At 36.7% G+C, this 24,195-nt stretch overlaps 4 protein-coding genes across 10 annotated transcripts in view; 2 read left to right on the plus strand and 2 right to left on the minus strand.

The window, feature by feature from the left end:
• Window positions 1-10,289, plus strand: part of LOC101741173 (probable phosphorylase b kinase regulatory subunit beta) — a 21,812-nt gene extending 11,523 nt beyond the window's left edge. For all 6 annotated transcript variants that reach the window (XM_004931010.5, XM_062668281.1, XM_062668279.1 and 3 more), the window contains 9 exons: window positions 1,032-1,142; window positions 1,734-1,861; window positions 2,843-3,018; window positions 3,485-3,747; window positions 4,785-4,943; window positions 6,047-6,172; window positions 6,443-6,663; window positions 7,393-7,507; window positions 7,777-10,289. In XM_004931010.5, the coding sequence (XP_004931067.1) occupies window positions 1,032-1,142; window positions 1,734-1,861; window positions 2,843-3,018; window positions 3,485-3,747; window positions 4,785-4,943; window positions 6,047-6,172; window positions 6,443-6,663; window positions 7,393-7,507; window positions 7,777-8,160 (1,683 nt within the window). In that variant the 3' untranslated portion in view covers window positions 8,161-10,289. The remainder of the gene's footprint in view (window positions 1-1,031; window positions 1,143-1,733; window positions 1,862-2,842; window positions 3,019-3,484; window positions 3,748-4,784; window positions 4,944-6,046; window positions 6,173-6,442; window positions 6,664-7,392; window positions 7,508-7,776) is intronic.
• DnaJ-3 (DnaJ (Hsp40) homolog 3) lies at window positions 10,277-12,412 on the minus strand. The gene is given in 5 exon segments (NM_001163909.1): window positions 10,277-10,451; window positions 10,712-10,922; window positions 11,199-11,366; window positions 11,487-11,663; window positions 11,871-12,412. Coding segments are annotated over 5 exon segments (1,062 nt in total). The 5' UTR covers window positions 12,321-12,412; the 3' UTR covers window positions 10,277-10,395.
• A 4,055-nt stretch (window positions 12,413-16,467) lies between these two features.
• Window positions 16,468-17,828, plus strand: LOC733124 (proteasome subunit beta 7; the record flags this gene model as incomplete). The annotated part of the gene is given in 4 exon segments (NM_001047071.1): window positions 16,468-16,642; window positions 16,721-17,157; window positions 17,271-17,476; window positions 17,642-17,828. Coding segments are annotated over 4 exon segments (852 nt in total). The 3' UTR covers window positions 17,789-17,828.
• Window positions 17,803-24,170, minus strand: LOC101747223 (protein O-mannosyltransferase 1). 2 transcript variants are annotated; one of them, XM_004930884.4, is made up of 9 exons: window positions 23,909-24,170; window positions 22,646-22,824; window positions 22,069-22,370; window positions 20,816-20,978; window positions 20,373-20,687; window positions 20,010-20,292; window positions 19,112-19,379; window positions 18,819-19,036; window positions 17,803-18,575 (listed from the first exon to the last, which is right to left on the minus strand). In XM_004930884.4, exons 1-9 carry the CDS (start codon window positions 24,020-24,022, stop codon window positions 18,084-18,086), a joined length of 2,334 nt encoding a protein of 777 aa, XP_004930941.1. In that variant the 5' UTR covers window positions 24,023-24,170; the 3' UTR covers window positions 17,803-18,083. The 2 variants fall into 2 exon arrangements, with proteins under 2 accessions (XP_004930941.1, XP_012550032.1); XM_012694578.4 differs by having other exon boundaries at window positions 23,905-24,059.
• Between the last annotated feature and the right edge of the window lie 25 nt (window positions 24,171-24,195).

Here is a 24,195-nt window from a genome sequence, read left to right on the forward strand (position 1 = left end):
AAGAAAATAACATATCGACGATTAAGAACTAAATGCTGATCTATAATCTAAATCTATAATAGATTATATTGCACAAGCATCGATATACTCGTATTATGCAATATTTCGGGTTTGTTTGTATTACATTCGCGCATTAGAGTAAGTACAAGGGCCCTGGTCTACTAAAGTCTAGGGTTTGATGATACAACGTCATCGTAATTGCAAAAACAACTAGGTAAAATTTATAGTATTGTGATAGTATTATGATGATGGGGCGCCGATAAAGTGATTGCCTAGGGCGCTCTGGACCTTCAATCCGCCACTGCTTAAATGGGTAGACGCGCTCATGGCCCACCTTGTTAAGTGGTTACCGGAGCTCATCGATATCTACACCGTAAATACCTTGAGATATGAGTTATAAGGTCCTCAGTTTTTATTCGGGATTCGAACGCCGTTGCATCACTAGATACAAATGCACCGGACGTCTTATTCTTTAGACCACGATGACTTTAAATGCATGTATATATGTAGTATAGCATTCCTGACGATGACATTACTTTTATTCAGCCCTAAGAGGTTTCGTTTGAAGGTGAATATTTATGTTATTCTTTTTATTTATTTATTGCTTAGGTGGGTGGATGAGCTCACAGCCCATCTGGTGTTAAGTGGTTACTGGAGCCCATAGACATCTACACCGTAAATGCGCCACCCACCTTGAGATATAAGTTCTAAGGTCTCAAGTATAGTTACAACGGCTGCCCCACCCTTCAAACCGAAACGCATTACTGCTTCACGGTAGAAATAGGCAGGGTGGTGGTACCCACCCGCGCGGACTCACAAGAGGTCCTACCACCAGTAACTAGTATTCGGTCGGGAAACATCGGATTAATATAGCGGTTCCAAGTTAGTAATAGGGCTAGACCAGGATGATGTTAAATGTTTCTTCCTGAAACATTGAAAAAGGATTTTGATAAAAGCGTCAATCAAATCAATAATGCTATAACATTTCATAAACGATTCTGTTTGTAAAATGATATCAATTATTTTTACAGATTTGTAGCTCCACTCAATTAGTTCACGTGTACAGGGAGTTAGGTGTTTGCAAAAAATTGAAGCTGACTGGACGTCCCATTCGACCCATAGGCTCATTGGGTACCAGCAAGGTAATTTAGTGTCAATCTAAACCATTGGTCCTCAATCTGCACGTTTACGAAAGTTCATCAATACGATCTATGTAGCGTCAATAATTTGCATGTGTTGTCATAAAATGTAAAAATACCATAAACTAGCCATCCGTTGTCTATGTTTAAATTAATAACAAAACATAAAAGTAATGAAAGTGGTGCATTTTTTTGAATGATTGATACTGAAAAGTTTGAGAAACGATGATATAATTTTGTAAATAAAAAATCCTTTATATATTTTTTTATTGCTTAGGTGGGTGGACGAACTCACAACCCATCTGGTGTTAAGTGGTTACTGCAGCCCATAGAGCCCATCTACAACGTAAATGCGCCACCTACCTTGAGACATAAGTTCTAAGATCTCAGTATAGTTACAACGGCTGCCCCACCCTTCAAACCGAAACGTATTACTGCTTCACGGCAGAAATAGGCAGGGTGGTGGTACCTACCTGCGTGGACTCACAAGATGTCCTAACACCAGTAAATCTAACAATTACCAAAAAACGAATTTAAAACTTCAAAATAGTTCGTTAATGAAATAATTAACCATCTTGTTTGTTGCATTTCCAGATATACAGAGTATGCGGTATGACCGTTTTGTGCTATCCTCTCATTTTCGAAGTTTCCGAGTTTTATCTGTACAGAGACATGGCTTTGCTTATTGATGATATAAAAACTGAACTACAATTCGTTGGGAAGTAAGTCCTCCTTCTGTTGTTATATCTATTATTGTAGCATTAAGTTACCCTGTCAGTGATCGAGCTTTTCAAAATTGAGACAGTAAATTATTGGGAGGGGGTGGAGCACTGGGCAATTTGCATATAATAGTATATTTATGTTTTGCTTAGCACGTGACTAGCAGCCGCAACCTAGCCGTTACCTAACACTTATCATGATCAACAGGTGCAAATCTCAATACGACAAACTATATTTTTATTGTCTTACCCATTAAAGATCAATTTGCATTTAGGTACATACTTATAATTAATATAATTTTCTAATTACAGCAAACGGGTACATTCAAATAAAATTCAATAAAATATAATATGAATTTAAATGTAACTGCTGCTATTTAAGCTTATATAAATAGTTTTTATTGACGAATGAGCTCATGGCTCAGCTGAGTTTGAGTTGTTACTGAAACCAATAAACATCATAACCTAAACACTAACCTATGCATCAGCCCGCTGAGTTACGCTCGGGCAGCTGTTAGCTAATCCCACCCCTCCTGACTGAGCCTTTGTTCGCCTACCAGTGCTGGTGAAACTGGAAAGGCCACCAGAAAAAAAAATCCATCTAAATGCCGTAGTGACAGTTGTATTTGACATTGCACTTCGCGGCAGCCGGTAGTCTGGCGCCGACTTGGCACCCGCCCGCCGGTCATCGTTCTCGTCGAACCCGTCGCTCGACGAGTAAATTAACCCTCAGACACAGCCCACTGAGTTTCTCGCCGGATCTTCTCAGTGGGTCGCGTTTCCGATCCGGCGCTAAATTCTGCGAAGCACGGCTCTTGCTAGGGTTCGTGTTAGCAACGTCGTCAGGTTTGAGCCCCGTGAGCTCACTACTAGTTAAGGTTACGCTGAAATAGCCTCTCAAGGTTTACAGCTTAGGTAGGAACAAAATAAAAAGCACCCGCCTGGCAATGCGATATGTGTCACATGCAGTTAAAATGCTTAAAGATATTGGCGTCTGTCCGGGCGGCCCACCGTGTGCCTGCTGGTTCGGGAAGAGCACATGCGCGACCCACACTTTAAACAGATGTTGGACTTGTTCGCGATGCTGAAGAAGGGCTATTGCGACGGAGTCAAAGTGCGTCTCGGACGATTACAAAATTTAATATCGAGTTCGTGCATGGGTAAGAACTTTCACGAATTTCATATTCAATTAACTTGAAACCTACATATCGCGCCCTTAGAATTGAAGTGGCTTAACTAAAAATTTTTAGAAATTGAGTTTTTTAATTCGAACGTCTTATAAACATGTATACTAACACAAAATAAAAATATATTTTTTTTAATGTAAATTATAATTTTAGTCTAAATAAGGGCAAAGTACACTCTCCATCACTAAATCAAGCGCGTACTTTAAACTTTATGGATGCGCTTTAAAGCTTAAAGTATTAAAATCGAAACTAAAAAATTTCAATTCTTGAATTACATTTTTCAATCCACATTCACAACCAACCCAAATTAATCCAAACTAATCCAATTAATTGGTGTTTACCAAAAATTTAGAATTTTAGATTAAGCCACTTCAATTATAAAGATGCAATATAAGTAATTAGTTGATCTTATTCTGACCGTATCAATTGTAATTTTCAGAACATTTAGACTTTATGAGCCAAGGGGATTTCCCGTCGGAAATGTTTACTCAGTTCAAACAGTTGGAACACGAGTACATAGGCTATCAGTCGCTGACAGACGTTCCACGCACTTTAACCTACCGTGAAGAAACAGTGTCCCTTGAAGCGTACAAACACAAGTCTACTCCTGATGTGGTGGAAGCTCTCAGAACTACTGACAATATATTCGCTCAGTGCCAGTTGTGGGGCATCCTACTCGATAGGGAAGGGCCCATGTATGAAGTAAGTCTCAGTTAGTGTTTTATTTAACTGGCGTATTTAGCGCTTTAGATAGTTCATGAGCTCATAAAGTACATTAACAAAAAAAAGGAAAGATGCAGTACAAAGTGTTCCTCAAGTCGTGTCCATTGCAGACAAATTACACAGTTTACATACATTACAAAATGCGCACAAAACAATCTTATCAAATAGTAGAATAGGGGCCAAGCTAAACAAGTATCTATGATCTGTTTGTAAAATTAAATTATTTAGTGGGAAAAAATATATATCGTAAGTAGGAATCAGCCGCATATCATTTATTTTCGTCCCACGCAATCCATAACAAGAACGTACTTGTTTGTCTGAACACTTTTTTTTTATTGCCCGTACTGGCGTACGACCATACGGCCCACCTGATGTTGAGTGGTTGCGTCGCCGCTGCCTACCGCTATGTCGCTAATCACTACATAGCATAAAACAAAGTCGCTTTCTCTGTCCCTATATCTGTCCCTATGTATGCTTAAATCTTTAAAACTACGCAACGGATTTTGATGCGGTTTTTTTAATAGATAGAGTGATTGAACAGGAAGGTTTATGTGTATAATAACATCCACTAAATAGTGGAGAATTTAATAATAAATTACAGTTTCCGAAGCGAAGCGAGGGCGGGTCGATAGTCATTGATATGAAACATAGCATGTGGAGATATTTCAAGTGAAAGAACACGTCCTTAACCTTAGCGTGGACAATTTATATGTGCCACTTAAGTTAACTAACACATGTGACTGATTAACACATAATATTACTGGTGGTAGGACCTCTTGTGAGTCCGCGCGGGTAGGTATCACCGCCCTGCCTATTTCTGCCGTGAAGCAGTAATGCGTTTCGGTTTGATGGGTGGGGCAGCCGTTGTAACGATTCTTGAGACCTTAGAACTTATATCTCAAGGTGGGTGGTGCATTTACGTTGTATATGTCTATGGGCTCCAGTAACCACTTAACACCAGGTGGGCTGTGAGCTCGTCCACCCATCTAAGTAATAAAAAAATAAAAATCTATTAGGTGAATGGTACAAACGCTTTGGCGGCGTTGAAGTCCCTGTACCACAGCGCGGGCGGGCTGCGACACTGGCGAGCCGTCCGCTACTGCTCCTCCCTACTGAGCCACACCGTCGATTCCATCAGCCCCTTTATCACTACAGTACTAGTTAACGGGAAACAGGTGACTATTTAGTTACTACATTACGTTTTAAAGGTAGGACAGCTATTGTACAATTCGCCCAATCCATTTATCGGTGCTTTTGGGTACCGCAACCACTGATCACCGTTCTCGTCCAACCCGTCGAACGCCCGTCGATGAAGGGTTCGGCGAGTAAATTAACCCACAGATACAGCCCACTGAGTTTCTTGCCGAATCTTCTCAATGGGTCACGCTTCCAATCCGGTGGTAGATTCTGCGAAGCATTGCTCTTGCTTGCTAGGGCTAGTGTTGGCAACGTCCTCAGGTTAGAACCCTTTTAGCTCACCTCCTCGGTGAATCTAGTATGACCTCAAGGTCACAAGAATAGGTAGGGAAAAAAGTGCATTTAATTGCATCAGCCTTGTGTCTCGAGGTCGGTGGTGGTATTCACGTTGTGATACTTGTACTCTGGTAACAAATCAATACTAAGTGTTAATTTGTTGACTCATATAAGCAAACGTAAACTGTGTCTCCGCTACTCATAACTTCTTTTTTTTTTAACGCTGGGGAATAACCCCTTCGAGCTCAATCACTCCGACTCCACGAAACCCCCGGTACCGCATAGTGGGCGCCGAAAGTCCGCCTTCGCCGCTACCCATCTACCCATAACCTAGAAAATCCTAGTTTGGAAAAATCCTAGAAAATCCTAGTAGTAAAAATCCTGTTAAATTTAGAATTTTTAACATTTTTAAAAAGACAATTTTTACGTAATATATGTATTACGAATAATTCACATGCGGTAGAAGTTAAAATCTTCAGAAGTACATATTCTATCTAATTCTCTCACTGGCAAACTCCCGCAGATGTGTATGCGTGCCCCTTTTACATTGCACCGAGTTACACAGTGCCAAAGACTTTTTTATTTCAATAAATAAACGTTCCACTTTCAACGGGTACCGGAAACACGCGGCATGTCAACAAGTACACCTAGATCTTTAATTATAGAAATCTTTAACAAAGACCGTGTGTGCCTCTGGCAATCGAAACCTGACCCCGTAGTAGACTGTAGTCACGATCAATATTCACAGCTCTACATTTATTAGTATTTATAGATTTTAGTTAATTAATTTTATAACCGTTTTCAGTTGACCGTAGGAGTGATAGGACAGAAAGAAACAGTTTTCGACAAACCAATGACTCCGGGAGAGATACAATCCGTAATGTATTCTACCATACAGCCGTATGACATCATAGGCGCAGTATTGCAACAGGTAATCTTTTCTCTGACTTACTGAGCGTTATTAACTATTAGCCCAATTATCGAAATTCGATCAAAATCATTGATAAATTTTATTAATTTTTATTAAAAGTCAAAAAACACAGCAGTAAAAGGTAGTTCAATATATATTGTAATTTAAAAAAAATCTTAGCACTAAGGTTTGCCAATAGCTACTAAAGTAAAATAAATTTGCTACTTAATTATTTTGTATTAGTCTATTGATATATAGACGTTACAATCGTGACATTGACAACGTTTGCAGGAAATAGTGTTGTACTGCGGGCGGCTGATCGGTACGAATCCGGATATATTTCGTGGCATCCTGAAGATCCGCGTGGGCTGGGTGCTGGAGGCCATCCGGTACTACCTGCAGCTGTTCCCCGGCGAGGCGCGGGCCGCGTGCGTCGAGAGCCTGTCCCCCTACCGCCTGCGCACGCTGCTGCAGCGCGTGCTCACCGTGTCCGACTGGGCCGACGAGCGAGGGTACTGGCCTATTACTGCTAATCAGCTGACCCGACTGATACACAAAACATAACAGCATTGTGACTTGTACAGCAACTTTTCGGTGTCCAATAATAGTACTATTATTGATCGAAGGTCCAAACTCTTAAAAAAGGTTTTATTGTTCTGAAGTTGTGTAAGATTGGAAGCCCATCCGAATAACTTTGCTAAGCATTTAATTTAATTAAGCAACCAAATGACTACAAGATGACTCAGAAGAAGAGTGCCTGAAGATCTACTAGATCTACTGTAGATTAACTGATATGGACATGTCAACGGAAATTGTGCACGCACCGCATAAGAAATTGTTTTTCTCAAAACTACGGTTGAATGTGTTACGACAGCTTACTGTATATAGAATTAGTTAAAAAAAGAATTGTTTTGAAGTGATGCGCTTACGTACAGCACTTAATTAGTATTTATAACGATAAAATATATTGATGTGACTTAGATGCCAAGAGAAGCTCGATAACCGCGTAATGTTAAGCGTGTACCGAAGCTCATGCAACAAGAAAACAGAGACCGTCCATGCTTAGACACGAGTCAGAACTTTAAATGAATCCGCACACGGATTTTACCGGATTTCCATAAAGTTACTAACGTAAAGTTATTTTCAGGTGCCATAGAGGTTAGGGGCAAACCATTACAACGAGTTTTAGGCAAACCCTTTTCCGACAAGCAAATGACCATCTTAAATAATTGTGTTATCAGATTAACACCACTACAGCGACGTCAACTGGAAGGCTGCCTCTGTCGAGTTCCTAAACATTTCTACATACAAGTGTGGGATATTTTGCTGCGGACACCTAAAGGAATTATTATTCAGGTAATTGTTGTGTACAGACAAGGTTTTATGAGATCTCTACCATTGCCACCGCATTTTGCTAAATCATTGGCAGTAACGCATATTGAATACAGTGAACTAGCTCACGCCCCATTCAGTGCTAAATGATTGCTCGAGCCCATAGACACGCCGCCACTTACCTTGAGACACGGAGTGGGCTTCAATTCGACACGTCATCTAGTTTCACTTGCAATAAATAATTGAAAAGTGAAAAACTTTATTTAATTTTGTGTTTCTTTCATTAATTGCAGGGCCAGTGTATCCCAGCGGAGCCGACGCTAGTGAACATGTCTCGATCAGAACTGTCGTTTGCTCTGGTAGTGGAAAGCGCCCTCGTTGGTGTGGGAGGGGCGGCGCGGCGGCAGCTGTGCGTGGAGCTGCTGTGCGTGCTCGCCACCATCCTGCGCCGCAACCCCGAGCTGCGCCTGCAGCACTCGCTGGACCTCGACGCGCTGCTGGACGACGCGCACGCCACCTACCGCAAAGACTGCGGGTCCGACGCCGAGCCCGGGCTCAGCACCGCCACGGCCGCGCTCGCCGCCGGACACCTGGCGCGTGCCGTCGTCAACGCCGTGCTGCGCGGCGCCGCCGCTGACCTCGTGCCCGCCGACCGACCCGCCTGTCTCGTCGCCTGAACCAATCTGTGTGCTTAGTACAAGTTTTTTAACGTTCTCGATAGCGTAAAAGTTAGCTCTTAATTGTATGGAATGGGATCGTTTGCGTACGTTTGTCGCTAGGGGCGCTGTTCCAACTGCATACAAAATTGGCTTAACTTTTACGCTATCGAGAACGTTAAGAAACTCGCACTAAGCACACTGGTTCCGTTCGGACAGACTATCGACACACTGCGATTTTAGTACAAGTTCAGGTGTACACAAATGTGTGATATTCAAACGTAAACGCTCACTACTCACTCATACCGTTTGGTATTTGTGTAAGTGTAAGAATGTCTCTCAGTGTCAGCCTCTTTCGGACAAGGTGGTACTATATAACGGCATAAGTTGCCATCATCTAAGCCATCGTCGCACATTTCGTGGATAAAACTGACGCAATACAGATAGTTCCTATGTTTTATTATGTACAATATTTTATACAATAAAAATTTGGTATTTGTGTTTATACAAGAACACCAATATGAAATTGAAATATTTCAAAGGATTCTAAATTTTTGATTGGAATTGATTTTGTATTTAAATTGTTTAAAATAACTTCACTAGCAAAAAATGTGTCATTATTGTGTAGATGTGTGAAAGAGTTCATGAGCCGTCTGGTGGTTATCGTACTGCATTGATATCACTACGTGAATGCATGCCGCCACCCACTTGAGACACGCCGAAACCTTGTGTATTGAAAAATAGCTGTTCCACTCCAAAATGAATTCCATCACTGCTTCGCGGCAGAAATAGGCAGGACGAGTGTATGCTACGTTCATATATACATATACTACGATTCAATCTTAGTTGCACTATCCAATGCACAGGACTAAGTATATACTATATTAAATATAATATCAACAATATCAGTAATATCAACTGATTGAGTTACGTTTGTAAACTACCCACAAGCACGCCTTCCTGTCGAAGAATCAGGCAATAGTCAGATTTATTTGTTGTCAGATAATTTTACGATAATTGACTTTTATTTTATTTTTGTTAATTGTACTTTAGCGTTAATTCGTAAAAAAATCCCTGTTGAAAGAAAACTATATTCCACATGGACTTGCCAAAAAAAATGTATGTAGTCTTTAAGTTCATTAAAAAGGAGAGTGAACATGACACTGATTCCTTTAAATCTAGTCCAAAAGGGACGAGGGCGTCTAAGGACTGCAATGGCAAATTGGTCTCACATACTAGCAGGGCGCCCTCAATCAACCTCTAAGCCGACTATTAAACTTAAAATCGAAATACTAATATTATTTTACTATAAGAAGAAATGAGATAGTAAACATATTGGATTTTTTTTTAAATACTTTTATAACGCTTTTCCAACACAAATTCGTTTTGGGGTATCACAGTGCATAGTAAATGAGACCCTCTACAAATGGAATGAATAATAACGCTCCGCAATTTTATAGTTTTACTGAGTAGAAAATAACCCAGTATTTGCAATATTGTATTTTTTCATATTTACTTTTAGCCAAATAGACAACTAATAAATTTCAATCATTAAAGATCGCTTTATGTACGCATCTCATATCGTGCGCGATTCGTCATAGCGTCAACAAATACCATATATATTTTGAAATAAGTCTGATGACTGAATATACTTATCAACGGAGAATACGTGACATATATAGGTACAATAATTGATAAGTTTACTTATTTCAAGCAGTCCATAAACAAACTCGCGTGGGACACGACCTGGCCGTGTGTTACAAATTGGATTTTATCTCTCCTTTTCATTTTTACGTTACACTGTGATTGCACGTAAATTGAGAATTACATTGTACAATTATGATTACACAATTTACACATTGTGACACATTGTTGGAACTGACTTGTCAGCTTCTAATTAATCAATTTAATAAATTATTTGTAATTAGAGAAATATGTTTTAAACCCATCAAGTTTTTAAAACGAATCTGCAACGAGACACCATACTTTTAAGTTGCCAATGTATTTTTAGTATGTTAAGTTTCTTTTTTGATGTAAATAATGTTTTGTAGTGTTGTTAAAAACATTTTTTCAAGTTGAACTTCATTAACAAAATATAATTTACTCGTCTTCAACAATATTGAAAAAAAAAAAAATATAACAAATCAAAATGGTATTTTTATTTTTTATAAAACCATCACATGCACGTCTTCATTCAGGTAACAAAAATCTTATGAAACCACACTCAGTCCAGCTATAATTACTAGTTTACTATCACTATAGTCCATTGTATATTTTATTATTTGGTGGCTGGTTCAGTATTTTTCGCAAAGCTGAAATAAAGAGTTATAGAAGTTAAAAAAAGTTTAAAAATACAAGATATACATAATTATTGAGAATTGGTCAACAGACAATATTAGTTAATTTTTCTTTTATTTTACTATTCGGGAGATTATTTGTACTGGGAATAAAGCCATTGTGAAACGTATAAAATTTAACAAAAGCCAATAACACTCAATAAATAAAATAATAACTAAGAAATGGGATTAATGTTACTCCTTTATAACATAAATAATATAAAACACAAACTAACCCTCTTTCTCAGCATCTGTGAAGTCTTGCTTGGGAAATTCTATATCAAAAGTTACATAAAGATTTCCATGGAGGTTGTTATTTTCAAAATTTGGCATGCCTTCTCCCTTCTTACGAACTCTTGCACCAGCCCATGTTACCTTGTCTCTAGACACTGACACTTTATGACCATCTAAATGTTCAAGTTCAAGAGTAAAACCAGTCAGAGCATCCTGAAAGTAAATAAATGGTTATTATTTTTAACAAATTATTTCTGGTAGTCAGCGGCTTGGTTCTGCCCCTAGCATTACTGACATCAATGGGCGACACTAACCTCTCACCATCAGGTGGTACGTATGCCTACAAGAGCAATAAAAAAACAAATTAATTTCTAAAAGCTTAAAATATTGAAGTTATCTACTATATCTACTACTATACTAGTTATAACTATCTTATATGTACATATTTATATTTTAATTACATTCAAACAAAAATATTAATTTGTCTACCTGTAGTGAAATTGTCACATTGGTGTATAAGTCATCAGCTTTGCGAGTAAATTGTGGGTGTCTTTCCGTTTTGAGTATTACAATGAGATCACCTGGTTCACCATCTACATGGGGTTCACCTTCTCCACGCAACCTAGATTTGTGTCCATCCGGAGCACCAACTTCTACCTGTAAATATTATATTTTTAATTCACTTAAAAATGTTGTTCATTTGAAAGTTTTTACTGTAATTAACATTTCTGTAGCATTTTCCTTTCACAATTTCTTACAATATCTTCAAAGTCATACCTCAATTTCTAGTAGCCTTTCTTCATTAACAAATTTTACATTAGGACATTCATCACACACTGTTTGCTGCATCATCTGGAATCTTCCTGGACCCAAGTTTCTTGTTACCATCTCTTGTCTACAGTTACACTTGCGGGTCCCTGGAGCTGGTTTGATTACGGGTTTATTCCTAGTTATCTGTTAAAAATTAAATGGGTGACATGCAGTTTTTATCAGATTTCTCTTTATTGCTTTATTGGAAAAATAAACCTATAAAATCTGTAAACTATAACATTTAAACTGTAATAATTGTTAATAACTTCTCTGGAAAATTATTTTATGGTCTATTTTAATTCTTATAACGTTCATAGATTTATATATTGAAAAAAGTATAATATTAGTCACCTCTATAAAATTTCCATTGTAAAGTTCTTCAAGTGAAACTGTGAGCTCCATAACAATGTCCGCCCCTCGTGGTGTTTCGTGATGTTGCGGTTCACCACCAAAATGGAATCCAAAATCACCAAAGAAGCTTGCAAAAGGGTCATTATTGTTCATCATTCCATCTTTCTTCAAACAGTCTTCGCCGCAACGATCGTACAGTTCGCGTTTTTCGGGGTCTGATAATGCCTCATAAGCCGCCCCTAAATCTTGAAACTTTTGAGCAGCATCGGGATCATCTTGATTTTTATCAGGATGCAATGCTTTTGCTAATTTTCTGTAAGCCTTTTTAATTTCATTTGTATTCGCGGACCGAGATACACCAAGTATCTGGTAGAAATCACGACCAGCGAGGGTGATGACTAGAGCTGACAATAAATAAATTAAACACACATTAATTGCGTTAACTAGCATTTTGTCTTTACACTTACAAAAACATTTAAAATCTACAATAAAATACGAATAGTCAAATTTCAGTAACGTAGTAGTTTTCAACACATTTCCGTCTTTTCTGACAGAACCAACTAAATTTTGACAAATCGGAGTTGAAAGACAATTCGTCCTCCTCCTATTGGTCAGCCAATACTCAGTTTAACAACAAGAGAAAAAGAGTTTAAAAGGCAAATTCTATTATAAATTTTATTTCACGCCCATAAGTTCTAGTATGAATCAAATTAAGAACAGTTTAAAGGCTGGGAGGCATTATTTGAAAAGTTTAGAAAAAATCGATTTCAATTCGCAAAATTTTCTAATTATATTTTGTGATTCAGTTTAAGAGGAATACTGAGAAGTTTTTATAGCAAGTGTATAATTGTTGGACGGTTAAATTTGAAGGGACTGGGTTTTGTAGGTGAGGGGTTATTTAAAAAACTCTCTTCTTCATGATTAATATAATTATATTGCAAATACTTTGTACATGTACAAATATTACACCATTATATTATTTTATTTTTATAAAACTCTTAGATGTTGGTCTGACCGTGTCTAGATGAGAAGTCATTGTCTTCACTGATGAGAAGACAATTATTTGTTTTAAACATTTAAAATAATTCCAATATTCGAAATCCGTAACCTTACATATTGTGTAAGTGCTGCCTGCCGTTATGTTCATATTCAAACTCCAACAATAATTTACACAAATCTAGTAACTACATTTCGACTACGTTAAACAATTCACAAAATCTATCTGTAAACAAAAAGAAAAACACCTTTTTGTGTTTTTCTATCTAGCTAGCTAGCTTGAAGAGTTATTCCAGCTTCGTACGGATGGGTAGGTGAGCTTACCTTAGGTTCAACCTAAGAAATTTTGCCAACCAGCCCTAGCAAGAATAATGCTTCGCAGAATTTATCATTGGAGCGAAATGGCGACTTATTGAAAAAATCCGGCGAGAAACTAATTGGACTGTTTCTATGGGTAGGTTTGCTCCTCGAATTCTTCGTTGTAATCGCTGAATTCGAAGGGGACTGATTCAATCAATTAAAGACATCAATGAGACAAAATAATAATAAAAACGGATAATTTGGGAAATCTTTCACTTAATTTAATTACTTTAATTACTCTTAAAAGAAATTAAAGTTTCATTTATTTACATGATCATGATCAGATAAAGTTGCGTGAACTATAACAGTCAAAAAAATATATAGTGGACATATCGAAATTAGACCTGGGTCGGTCAATCGTTTTCCATGACCCGGGTCGATCGTGACCCATTCGTATAGTGATCGGGTCATAAAGATTCGATCATTTCAATCATTTCGGTCATCGTATGTATCTATTTCGTATAGTTTCGTCTAGTTCGTATGTATCTATCTAATATATAAAATTCTCGTGTCACAGTTTTCGTTTCCATACTCCTCCGAAAGGGCTTGACCGATTTTGATGAAATTTTTTGTGCTTATCCGGTATCTATGAGAATCGGCTAACATCTATTTTTCATCCCCCTAAATGTTAGGGGTAGTCCACCCCTAAATTTTATTTTTTATTTTTTAGACAATTTTTTTTGTTTTTATTTTTTTATGATACAGCATACAAAAATACATACAACCCTAAATTTTCACCCCTCTACGATCAACCCTTATTTTTTATTTGTTAATTAAAAACTAAATTTTTTTGCAAGAATTTTGTTTTTATTTTGTCATGACTTAGAATAAAAAATTTCATATTACTCTGAAATTTTCACCCTCTACGATCAACCCCTATTTTTTATTTGTTAATTATAAATTTTAAATTTTTTGCCAAGATTTTATTTTTTATTTCGTCATGACTTAAAATAAAAAAAATATATTACTCTCAATTTTCACTCTTATACGATCAACCCCTATTTTTCCATCCCGATTTTTATTTTTTTTATTCTATGCACAGATCCGCAATAAGGTTGCAAGATGGCAATCAAATATTATAATTGTAGTATGATAAATTGTTATTCAGAGTTTATAATTTCAAGTTCCTTTAATTATGATTTTTTTTAATTCAATTTGATCTCCTGCCCTCGCCGGTCGACTACTGATCAACTATCAATCGATCAGTTATCCCTGCCAGGTGTCACCACTCATCCAGCAAAGTAAAATCACGTAGTAGGGATGAGGACGAAGCCGGTCTCCTGTCTTACTCACTATACATTTTTCAGCCATGTTTCTTTGGTTTTATTTGTGTATCAATAGTATGTTCAGTAGGTCTGAGAATCGGCTACTATCTATATTTCATACCCCTAAGTGATAAGGGTTGTTCACCCCAAACATTTTTTTTTTATAATTTTTTTTTTGGTTATAATGAGGTATAGTCCCCAGCGCGTAACTTGGCAAGAGTCGCTAGATGCGCAGAAGTCGTTTTTTAGGTATCTTTGGTTGTCAAGCGGGACGCGGGGAAAGATGTAGCACCGTTCCGAGCGCGCGATTGGTGAGTCAGTCGACTCTCCCCTCCCGCACCGCGTCCACGTTCCGTTCGCTCCCGGTTACACCTGTGCCTACTAAAGTTATAGGAACCCTTTGTTTATATTGAGTTTTTGTTACGAGTTGTTATTATTATTTTAAATTTAGTTTTTGTTACGAGTGTTATTGTTTTAAATTTGTTTGCAATGGCAGGACCAAATACCAATGACCATAATTATAGTCGATTCAGTCACTGAGCGTTTTATTATTTACGCCAGTGACGACAGCGACTCTTCGTTATGTCGACGATGAGGAGCCAACTCCTTCCACCAGCTCAGGTCCTACCATAAATTTAATCCAAGGGGTAGCACTATTAGAAAATGATAGTGACGACGGCGACACATAATTTTTAATATTAAGTATATTTTGTTAAATAAACTTTTTAACTTTTAATTGTATTTTATTTATAACACCTAATACACTTCACGAATTCCTCTCTTTTCTTTAACTGTCTTCTAAACACACAGGCTTAAAAATAAATTATGGCAAATAAAAAATTTAATAAAATAAAATTAACATATATGCGGGCCATAAAACCGACAATTTTTTTGTTGCAATGTACACTATGCGCGACATTACCCCCACTACACCAAAACCTTGCCAACTTACGTGCCGCTTACTATATTATGTGGTTGAATGAGGTTTTTGAGTATTTTAAATATTAGACTATAATTTCCCTAGAAATCTTATTTAAGGCAACACAACGTTTGCCGGGTCAGCTAGTTTAATATAAAAATGACCGAAGGATTGCGCGATCGATCTCGTTCTCACGTTAAAACGAGAATAAGGACTATGCGTAAGACTCCAAAAAGGACAGTTTTTATTTTTTTCGTAATTTGTATTGCTATAAAAAAGTAACTATACGATTATTATTTTTAAGATTTATTATCGTCACTTAAAATATTTTAGTAAAAGTACTAACATACACAAACAACATACTAGGTACCGGGAATATACCGAAACGCTATCGCAAGTCAGTAGTCAGAGTCACCGATGCAATGATTAATTAATTCATTCTCAAAATTAAAATACACTCCCGCGATTGACAAGTCGCGTGCGACCCGAAAGATCCCGCGCAATCCGGTTTATTTTGGATACAATCATGCAACGCACAACAAACGACAAGATAGAAAGAGTGCACTGCGTGAACAGGATTGTATGTATGTACTTAAACGAAAGAGATAGAAGATATTTTAATAGCTACGTCATTTCGTGATTGAATGCAAGAAATAATCGATTAATTAAGCAACAAGCTACGGTAATTTTTCACGAATAAAGTCCAATTTCGTTTGTGATGTCACCTGGTGATCGAATCTCTGGAAGAACGAATCTTTCAAGCACCGACGACCCGTTCACACGCGTATGGGTCGAGATCGGGTCAAAAAGATTCTGTCAATCGCGATCGACACAGGACTAATCGAAATCTATTTAATGAACTGGTAGTATTACAGTGTATAATTAAATATACTATGCTACTTACCACCTTAAACAACTTTTAGATTTTCGTATTCTTTTTCTTAAATATTTCGTTATAATCACCTTTGTCAAATTAAATTCTTGTGTGCATTGGCATTAAGGTTTCGGAGTTGTTGGTCATCAAGAAAAAAACATTGCAAACTTGAAAATCATTGTACATGTTCGCTCTGTCAATTTACTGTTTTATTTTAATATTTAGGTTTGCGTGGAATAACGTTTAAAAGCGTACGATTTAAATTAAAATTTCAATAAAATTTGTCAAATCACGAAATGGCATCTGCATTAGTGCCCGAAATTCCAGTTCCAGGATTCTCGTTTGAGAATTTTCAACGGTAAGTCCTTTAAGTACGGGCAACAAATACCATTCTACCTCAATACTTTGGATAAAAATATTTCCTTTTCTGTTTCAGTAATGCTTTTCTTGCTCAGAAAGGGTTTCCTGCACCCAAAGCCACCAAGACCGGTACTACAATTGTTGGTATAATATACGCAGACGGCGTTATTCTAGGAGCTGACACAAGAGCCACTGAAAATACAGTTGTCTCGGACAAAAACTGCCAAAAAATCCACTACTTAGCATCCAACATGTATTGTTGTGGAGCAGGAACAGCAGCTGACACTGAAATGACAACACAATCTGTTGCTTCACAATTGGAGTTGCAGCGCTTACATACTGGACGTACTGTACCTGTAGAAACTGCTGCCACACTGCTGAAACGAATGCTATTTCGCTATCAAGGCCATATAGGGGCTGCTCTGGTTTTGGGAGGTGTTGACAGAACCGGTCCTCATATTTACTGCATTTATCCTCATGGATCTGTAGATAAATTACCATATGCAACCATGGGTAAATATTGTTAGTGTGTACCTAAATATGTACTATATTAAATTGATAGTCATTGGTCATATTCTTCACTACATCTATAATATTATTATGTACTAAATTTTGGTACTTTGTAGGATCTGGATCTCTTGCGGCTATGGCAGTGTTTGAAGCAGGTTGGAAACGTGATATGAATGAGGAAGAAGGAAAAAAGCTTGTCCGAGATGCTATTGCTGCTGGTATATTCAATGACTTGGGTTCAGGTTCTAACGTTGACCTGTGCGTTATTCGTAACACTGGCCCTGCCCAATATCTAAGAACTTATGAAGAAGCTAATGTGAAGGTAAAGAATTGAAATATCTTTGTTTTTCTTGTCTCACTTTTCTATAAATTTATCAATTCATTAAGAAACACTAAAATAGTGATGTGAGAATATAATATTGTGTAGTTTTATTCTTGAACTATAATGTGATAATCTAAAATTTACATCATTTTCCATTTATTACAGGGGAAAAAGCAAGGTTCGTATAGATATGCTCTTGGTACAACTGCTGTGCTTAAGCAGCGTGTAATACCTCTCGAGGTAGAATCTATTTTGGTACGCCCAACAGAAGCATTTCAGCCTATGGATGTGGAGCCTCAAACGAGTCGTTAAATGTTAACAATTAATTTTGAATAAAACATTACTATAAAAATTTATTTTCATTATGACAAACCTAAGTTATAGAATAACATTTTTTTAAATATATTAAGTATACTTGAAAATATCAACAGTAGCATAGCAGTCTTCATACATTCAATACTTTTAGGACGGAAAGATTCATTGTTATTATTCTACACTTATAATTATTTTTGAGTATTTAATGAGATTTACAATTATTATTTACAACATACATTTTATTGTGATTGTAATCTTATAAACTGACTATGGACATCTTATTTTATAAAAATTATATCTTTTTATGTAATATAAAGTCCCAGGTATCTTTCCACCTAAGACTCATTAGATCATTTTCCTTTAAATCAACATTTCCATAGTTCAGAACACTGAATTTTTTAAATGTAAGCACGATATATGACAGCCATATTGTTACACATAATATAAATAAATTTGTAACATGTTTAGTTTTCTCATGGAGCTGTAAAACTAAGTAAATATGATCCATAATATAAGCCAAAAGAAGAATCTTAAAAATATATGCAGGTAAATAATGATGAAGGAACAGAGTTCGATCTATAAAAAAGTAAGGTAGGTAATGTAACCAATAACCTAGAAATAATGTATAGCCAGTTTCATAAAACTTATTCAAAACAAATGGAGGCAAGTCTTCACAAGCTCGACGTTTTCGAACGGAGTAAATAGCCAGGAGGGCACTGTAGACTACTACCGATATTGTCCCAGTATACCATGTTACAATGTTGCCTATCAGATGTATTTGAGCCTGAAAAATAAAAATTTGTAAGTGAATGGAACTTGTTATTGAGATATATCTCAGAATCTATCAGAAGAATATATCTTGAGAAAATTCAAGATTAAACTGTAAAAGTAAATGTATAAATCGTAGAAAATATTTAAAAGAATTTGTTTCATATCAAGGCAAACAGGCTATTCATACAAAATTATTTATAAACGAGATGAAACCCATTTGACCTGTGTGGATAAATATCCAACAAAAAAAACTTACATTAGAGTCAGGAGAGAGCCAATATGCAATTGAACGAACAAGCAGAGGCCATTCAGCTGGTTCGCTGGCAAACATGTGCCCGTGAGGGGCATCAGGTGCGTGTGCTATCATTTTATATTGTAATTCTGTAAATTTTTCCCAAAAAGTTAATTGGGTCACTGCAGTCGGTATCATTTCAGCCGTGACTAACTCGCGTTCCCGTTCTTTTCGATCATCGGCTGAAACAAAACATAAATTGAAATTGAGCTCCTTGGAAAAATATAGAACAAATAAAGACGAATTGAAAAAAAAACCTTTGGTATAGCGATGCTCTTCAACATTCCATATTGTATCTTGATGGGATAACACCTTGTCAGCAACAATCTCATGTTGATGGAAACCCCAAGCCGGAAGTTGGCGACCACTGTAACGCAAGCCCGACCCCGTGTCAACGTGAACAAGTCTCACTAACGAGCGTATGCTATCCCAGGTTGACTCTTCAGAATCACGATTCACAATATCCACACGCCAAAGATTCTGAGCTGGCATCGATACATTGTAGTCGATGTAGCAAGACACTTCCTGTTCCACAAAATAGATTTTTCGAAATTCAATATTTCAACAAATAAAAAATTTGATATCGTATTTGTTATGCATTTCGGTATAAAAGAAAATTATTTACGTATATTCTCGTAGTGTTTGGTGCTATTCACATTATGACGTCTATTGACTTCGGTAAATGCCGAGTCGCTGTGGCCTAAAGGATAAGACGTCCGGTGCATTTGTGTTGAGCGATGCACCGGTGTACGAATCCCAGGCGGGTACCAATTTTTCTAATGAAATAGGTACTTAACAAATGTTCAGGATTGACTTCCACGGTGAAGGAATAACATCGTGTAATAAAAATCAAACCCGCAAAAATAAAATTTGCGTAATTAGTGGTGGTAAGATTTCTTGTGAGTCCGCGCGGTTAGGTACCACCAACCTGCCTGTTTCTGCCAGGAAGCAGTAATGCGTTTCGGTTTGAAGGGTGGGGCAGCCGTTGCAACTATACTTGAGACCTTAGAACTTTCTCTGGCTCAAGGTGGGTGGCGCATTTACGTTGTAGATGTCTATGGGCTCCAGTAACCACTTAACACCAGGTGGGCTGTGAGCTCGTCCACCTATTTAAGCAATAAAAAAACGGCCCATTTCGGCGAATTAAACTCATACTTGAGATTGAGGCGAAACAGCTGCGGCCACATCGTGGGAATTCAAAGCGCGACTCGTTATTCCATGCAACAGTTGTACGATATCTCCGTGTCTTATAGCGTCTGGAGGTCGCGAAACGGCCAGCGACGCTTGGTCCGGCCGTTTTACAATCCACCAATTGTTGACATCTTTGAAGCTGTAACAAGTCACTTGCTGCTGGTGTGAGGAGCCACGTCCGTCCGCATAACGCACTGGATATACGTGTGCGTGTGAATGGAGCCAACAGGTCCTGCCGTGGGTGTGCCTGTAATAATACTACATTATCTCCAAACAATTAATAACAATTCAATCTCTATAGCAGGGATAAAGCTTTTTAATAAATACCTGAGTGTTATTTGAGAGCCGTGAGCGACATGCAATGGCTGTCCGTGCGTTATGCTCGCAAGGCCGCCCTGTAATGAGGCTTGGAATGCACTCGTCATAACACTGTCATGCGGTCCAGCCTTTGGCAACATAGACAAATGCATGTAAAACACGCTCACATACACAGCCAGCGGGATGATCAATAAGACCGCAAACCGCCACAAGGCAGAAAATAATAAACGTGTTCCTGATTTTATTTGGTCTAGTTGCAACCATATGTGTCTTCCAACTAAGAATAATGATAAATAGTATGTGTACAGCCCAGAGTATTTCACCCTAAAATGATTTTTTACATGAATAGTATGATTATTGCACATGCACTTATAAAATTTGACAACTGTTAGAAAACAAAAGAAGAAAAGAAGAAAAATAAAGTTATTAGTAAGTAATCAAAGTCAACTCACGAGAAGCAACAACCAAGCAAAACAGCAGCAGCACATAGCCAAACAAGTGCTGTGAGTCCAATTCTCTTTGTACTTTTAATAATACAATACACACCGCACAAGCCAAATAGTATCTGAATGCTTTCCAGCAACATGAACCTTGACTGTGCTAAGAAACAATTTTCTGAAATATTTTAGAAAATAAAAACCACTTTTTAAAGTTCATTGTAAATATCGACAAGTCAAAGGTTATTTGCATTAAGCAACATTTTGCAACTTTACAGGAGAGCCATTTGCAGTTAAAATTTGGAAAAAATATCATAACAAAAAAACTTCTTCAGCTATTTGAATGGGAGTCGACTTAATTGAAGTTCCATTAAAAATGTCGAACTATTGATGCTGATACTAAATAAAACGCACCTTTAATCACAAAGATAATTGTCGCTTAAACTAAATAGCCTTTCACCCCCTCAATATGGTTCCTAGCAGAGTTAAACATGGCTCCCAAGTGAGGTTGTTTCCGACCATTTCACTCACTTCTGCTTTTATTATTACATTTTTTTTAAAATAAATGTTAATGTGAAACAGTTAAGTATCAGTTTTAATAGGGCATTTTTTTTCCTACCTATGCTGAGAGCCTTGAGAGACCATTTCAGCGTAGCCCTAACAATTAGGTGAGCTCACGGGGCTCAAACCTGACGACGTTGCTAACACGAACCCTAGCAAGAGCCGTGCTTCGTAGAATCTATAACCGTATCGGAAACGCGACCCACTGAGAAGATCCGGCGAGAAATTCAGTGGGCTGTGCCTGTGGGTTAATTTACCGCTTGTGACGAAGGGTTCGACGAGAACGATGAACGATGCTTGAGGTACCTAAGAGCACCGTTAGTGGATCGGGAGGATCCGAAATGACGTGTTTTGGGCGACGTCGACTGCTTTCCATTCTGTCCGCAGGATCGGGAATGTAGTTACCGGCGGCCACGATGAGAAGGTTCTCGTGTCGTGCCGCTTTGTCAAAGTACTAGGGCCTTTGCTATATTTTATTCAAACAAAAAATAAGTCATTGTCAGATATATTCATCAACCTTTAAATACAAACTATGGACTCTCTTAGATAAAAGATTCTGTAATCTGTTTAGTAAAAAAAATTTAAGATTTCTATCAAACCATAATGCTATTTTGAGTTGGTTAATTCTAGTTTTCATGGCCTAGTTTGATATGAAGTAGTTTTTGTAATGCCATTCATGCTTAAAAATTATGGTGTCACATACTCACCAAGGAGCACTAATAAAGCAGCAAGTATGGCAGTCCATTGATGTAAAGATAGTTCTAGCATCAAAAAATATGTAATTAAAACTAGAAAACTTCCTGACACAGCTGGAACTAGCCTGAGAGCCTTCACAGGAACATTGTCAGTATATGGAGTACCAATCCGGTCAAAAGTAAAGTTTCCATCATATCCAGCAATACTACCAGCTAGATATAACAACTGTTTGCCAAGTGGTGGATGAGCATCAAAAAAAAAGACACCCTTAGTATATAATGAAACATATCTTCCATAATGTAATTCATCAAATCTGAAACATGAAACTCGTAAGTATTTTAATACCTAAATTCATTACAATAAAGCTGAATTTGAAACAAATTAAACAAGCATAGTATTATTATGAAATAAAAATTATGATTTAGGGGCATGATGCAAGATAGTTAAAATGTCAAGCTTTTATCTTCTCATACTAGCTATTAGGTAAAAGAGTTAAAACAGATGGCAGGTAAAAATTCAATCAATTTAAAACACAACACAAAAAGTATTACTCGTGAACTTTGATAATTACGTATATATTTTTCTTACACAATATGGCGAGGTTCATCTAGTTTATATAAACGAGTGCATAATGCCAATATTAGAAGTCCTATTGCGATTACATCAATCTTGAGCTGTAAATATATGCGTGAAGGAGAATGATTCATTTTGTTCGTCAGCATTAATTCTGGTTTTTCAGTTTCATTTTCAGCTGGGGCACCATCGCCCTTTAAAAGGAAGGATTAAGGATTCTTAACCAATTATGGTAGATTAGAAAGTGTTGATGAGATATTAAAAAAGGTGAAATGGAGAGAACATTTCACCTTCTTTAATTCCATCTAAGATGTAAATCTTTTATAAAACTTACTTAACTTACTGTAACTTCTCACTAAAGAACTATAAGCACTATTTTACTTTGGCTATTTATAAGCTTATAGTTTTAAGCATTATAACTTATATGTTAATAATTGGTAATAGTTAATAATTCAATTAATAACATTCCCAGTAAATTATTATATTACAATAACAAATCTTACCAGTAACTTACTAATAATTTATAAAAACGATTTCGATGGGTCATCATAATCTTATCACCTGTATTTGATTATGATTTATGAAAAGACAAAGTACCTGCCATTTTTTTTAAAAATATTGTATGAGAATTATTGTAATTCAATCAATGAAATTCTGAAACATTCATACATAAATGCTAAGAAAACTTCTGAGTAAATAATCCCGAAAACTTTATTTGTTATTAGTTGTACAATGACACAGTAATTTCATCCACATAAGTGAAGACATAAGTTTTCAATATATCGAGGGGTGAAAGGCATTTTGGTTTAAGCGACATTTCGCTAATATGTGATTAATCTTTGAAGGTAAATAAACGTCCATTTTATTTAGTTTTAGTATCGATAGATGTTTTTAATTGAACTTCAATTAAGTTTAGCCCATTCAAATAGCTGAAGAAGTTTTTTTTGTTATGATTCTGTTATAAAATTTTCAAACTTCAACTCCTGTAAAGTTGAAAAAATGTCGCTTAAACCAAATAGCCCTCGATATGATTCGAAACATCGGAAATTAAATATAAATTACTAACGCGAGTCATTAATCACAACTGGGAAAAAAAATTTATTACAATCTATATCTAATCAACGATTCGCATTTACTATTTAATTAAGTTTTGTAAATGAGCCAAGGATTAAATTAATAAATATACGAAGTTTGGTGAAGTTTCTAAGTCATAAATTACGAATTATTGTGCTTATGGTTTGTAAATATTAATTACGAAATTAAAACAAATTTACTTGCCACTTCTCGATGGGAATTACATGTTTTCTCCGAATAACTGTACTCCTGAGGTTCTGTGACCTCCTTACGAATCTTGTTTATTTTACGATTTTTAACACACCGTCCTGTGTCCATTATTTCTGTATTGAATTATAATTAACATTAGAATATTTAAGTACATAGAATGCGGTTCGTCAAATATTATTCAACATAAAATTCGATTGATGAAAGTTAAATTTTTCATTTCAGTGCAAGTGTTTTTAGTAGGTAAGTAAATAAGTATCTACTACCTACACTTAATTTGCCTA

The sequence above is a fragment of the Bombyx mori genome, chromosome 4, assembly GCF_030269925.1.
Source record: "Bombyx mori chromosome 4, ASM3026992v2".
NCBI lineage: Eukaryota > Metazoa > Arthropoda > Insecta > Lepidoptera > Bombycidae > Bombyx > Bombyx mori.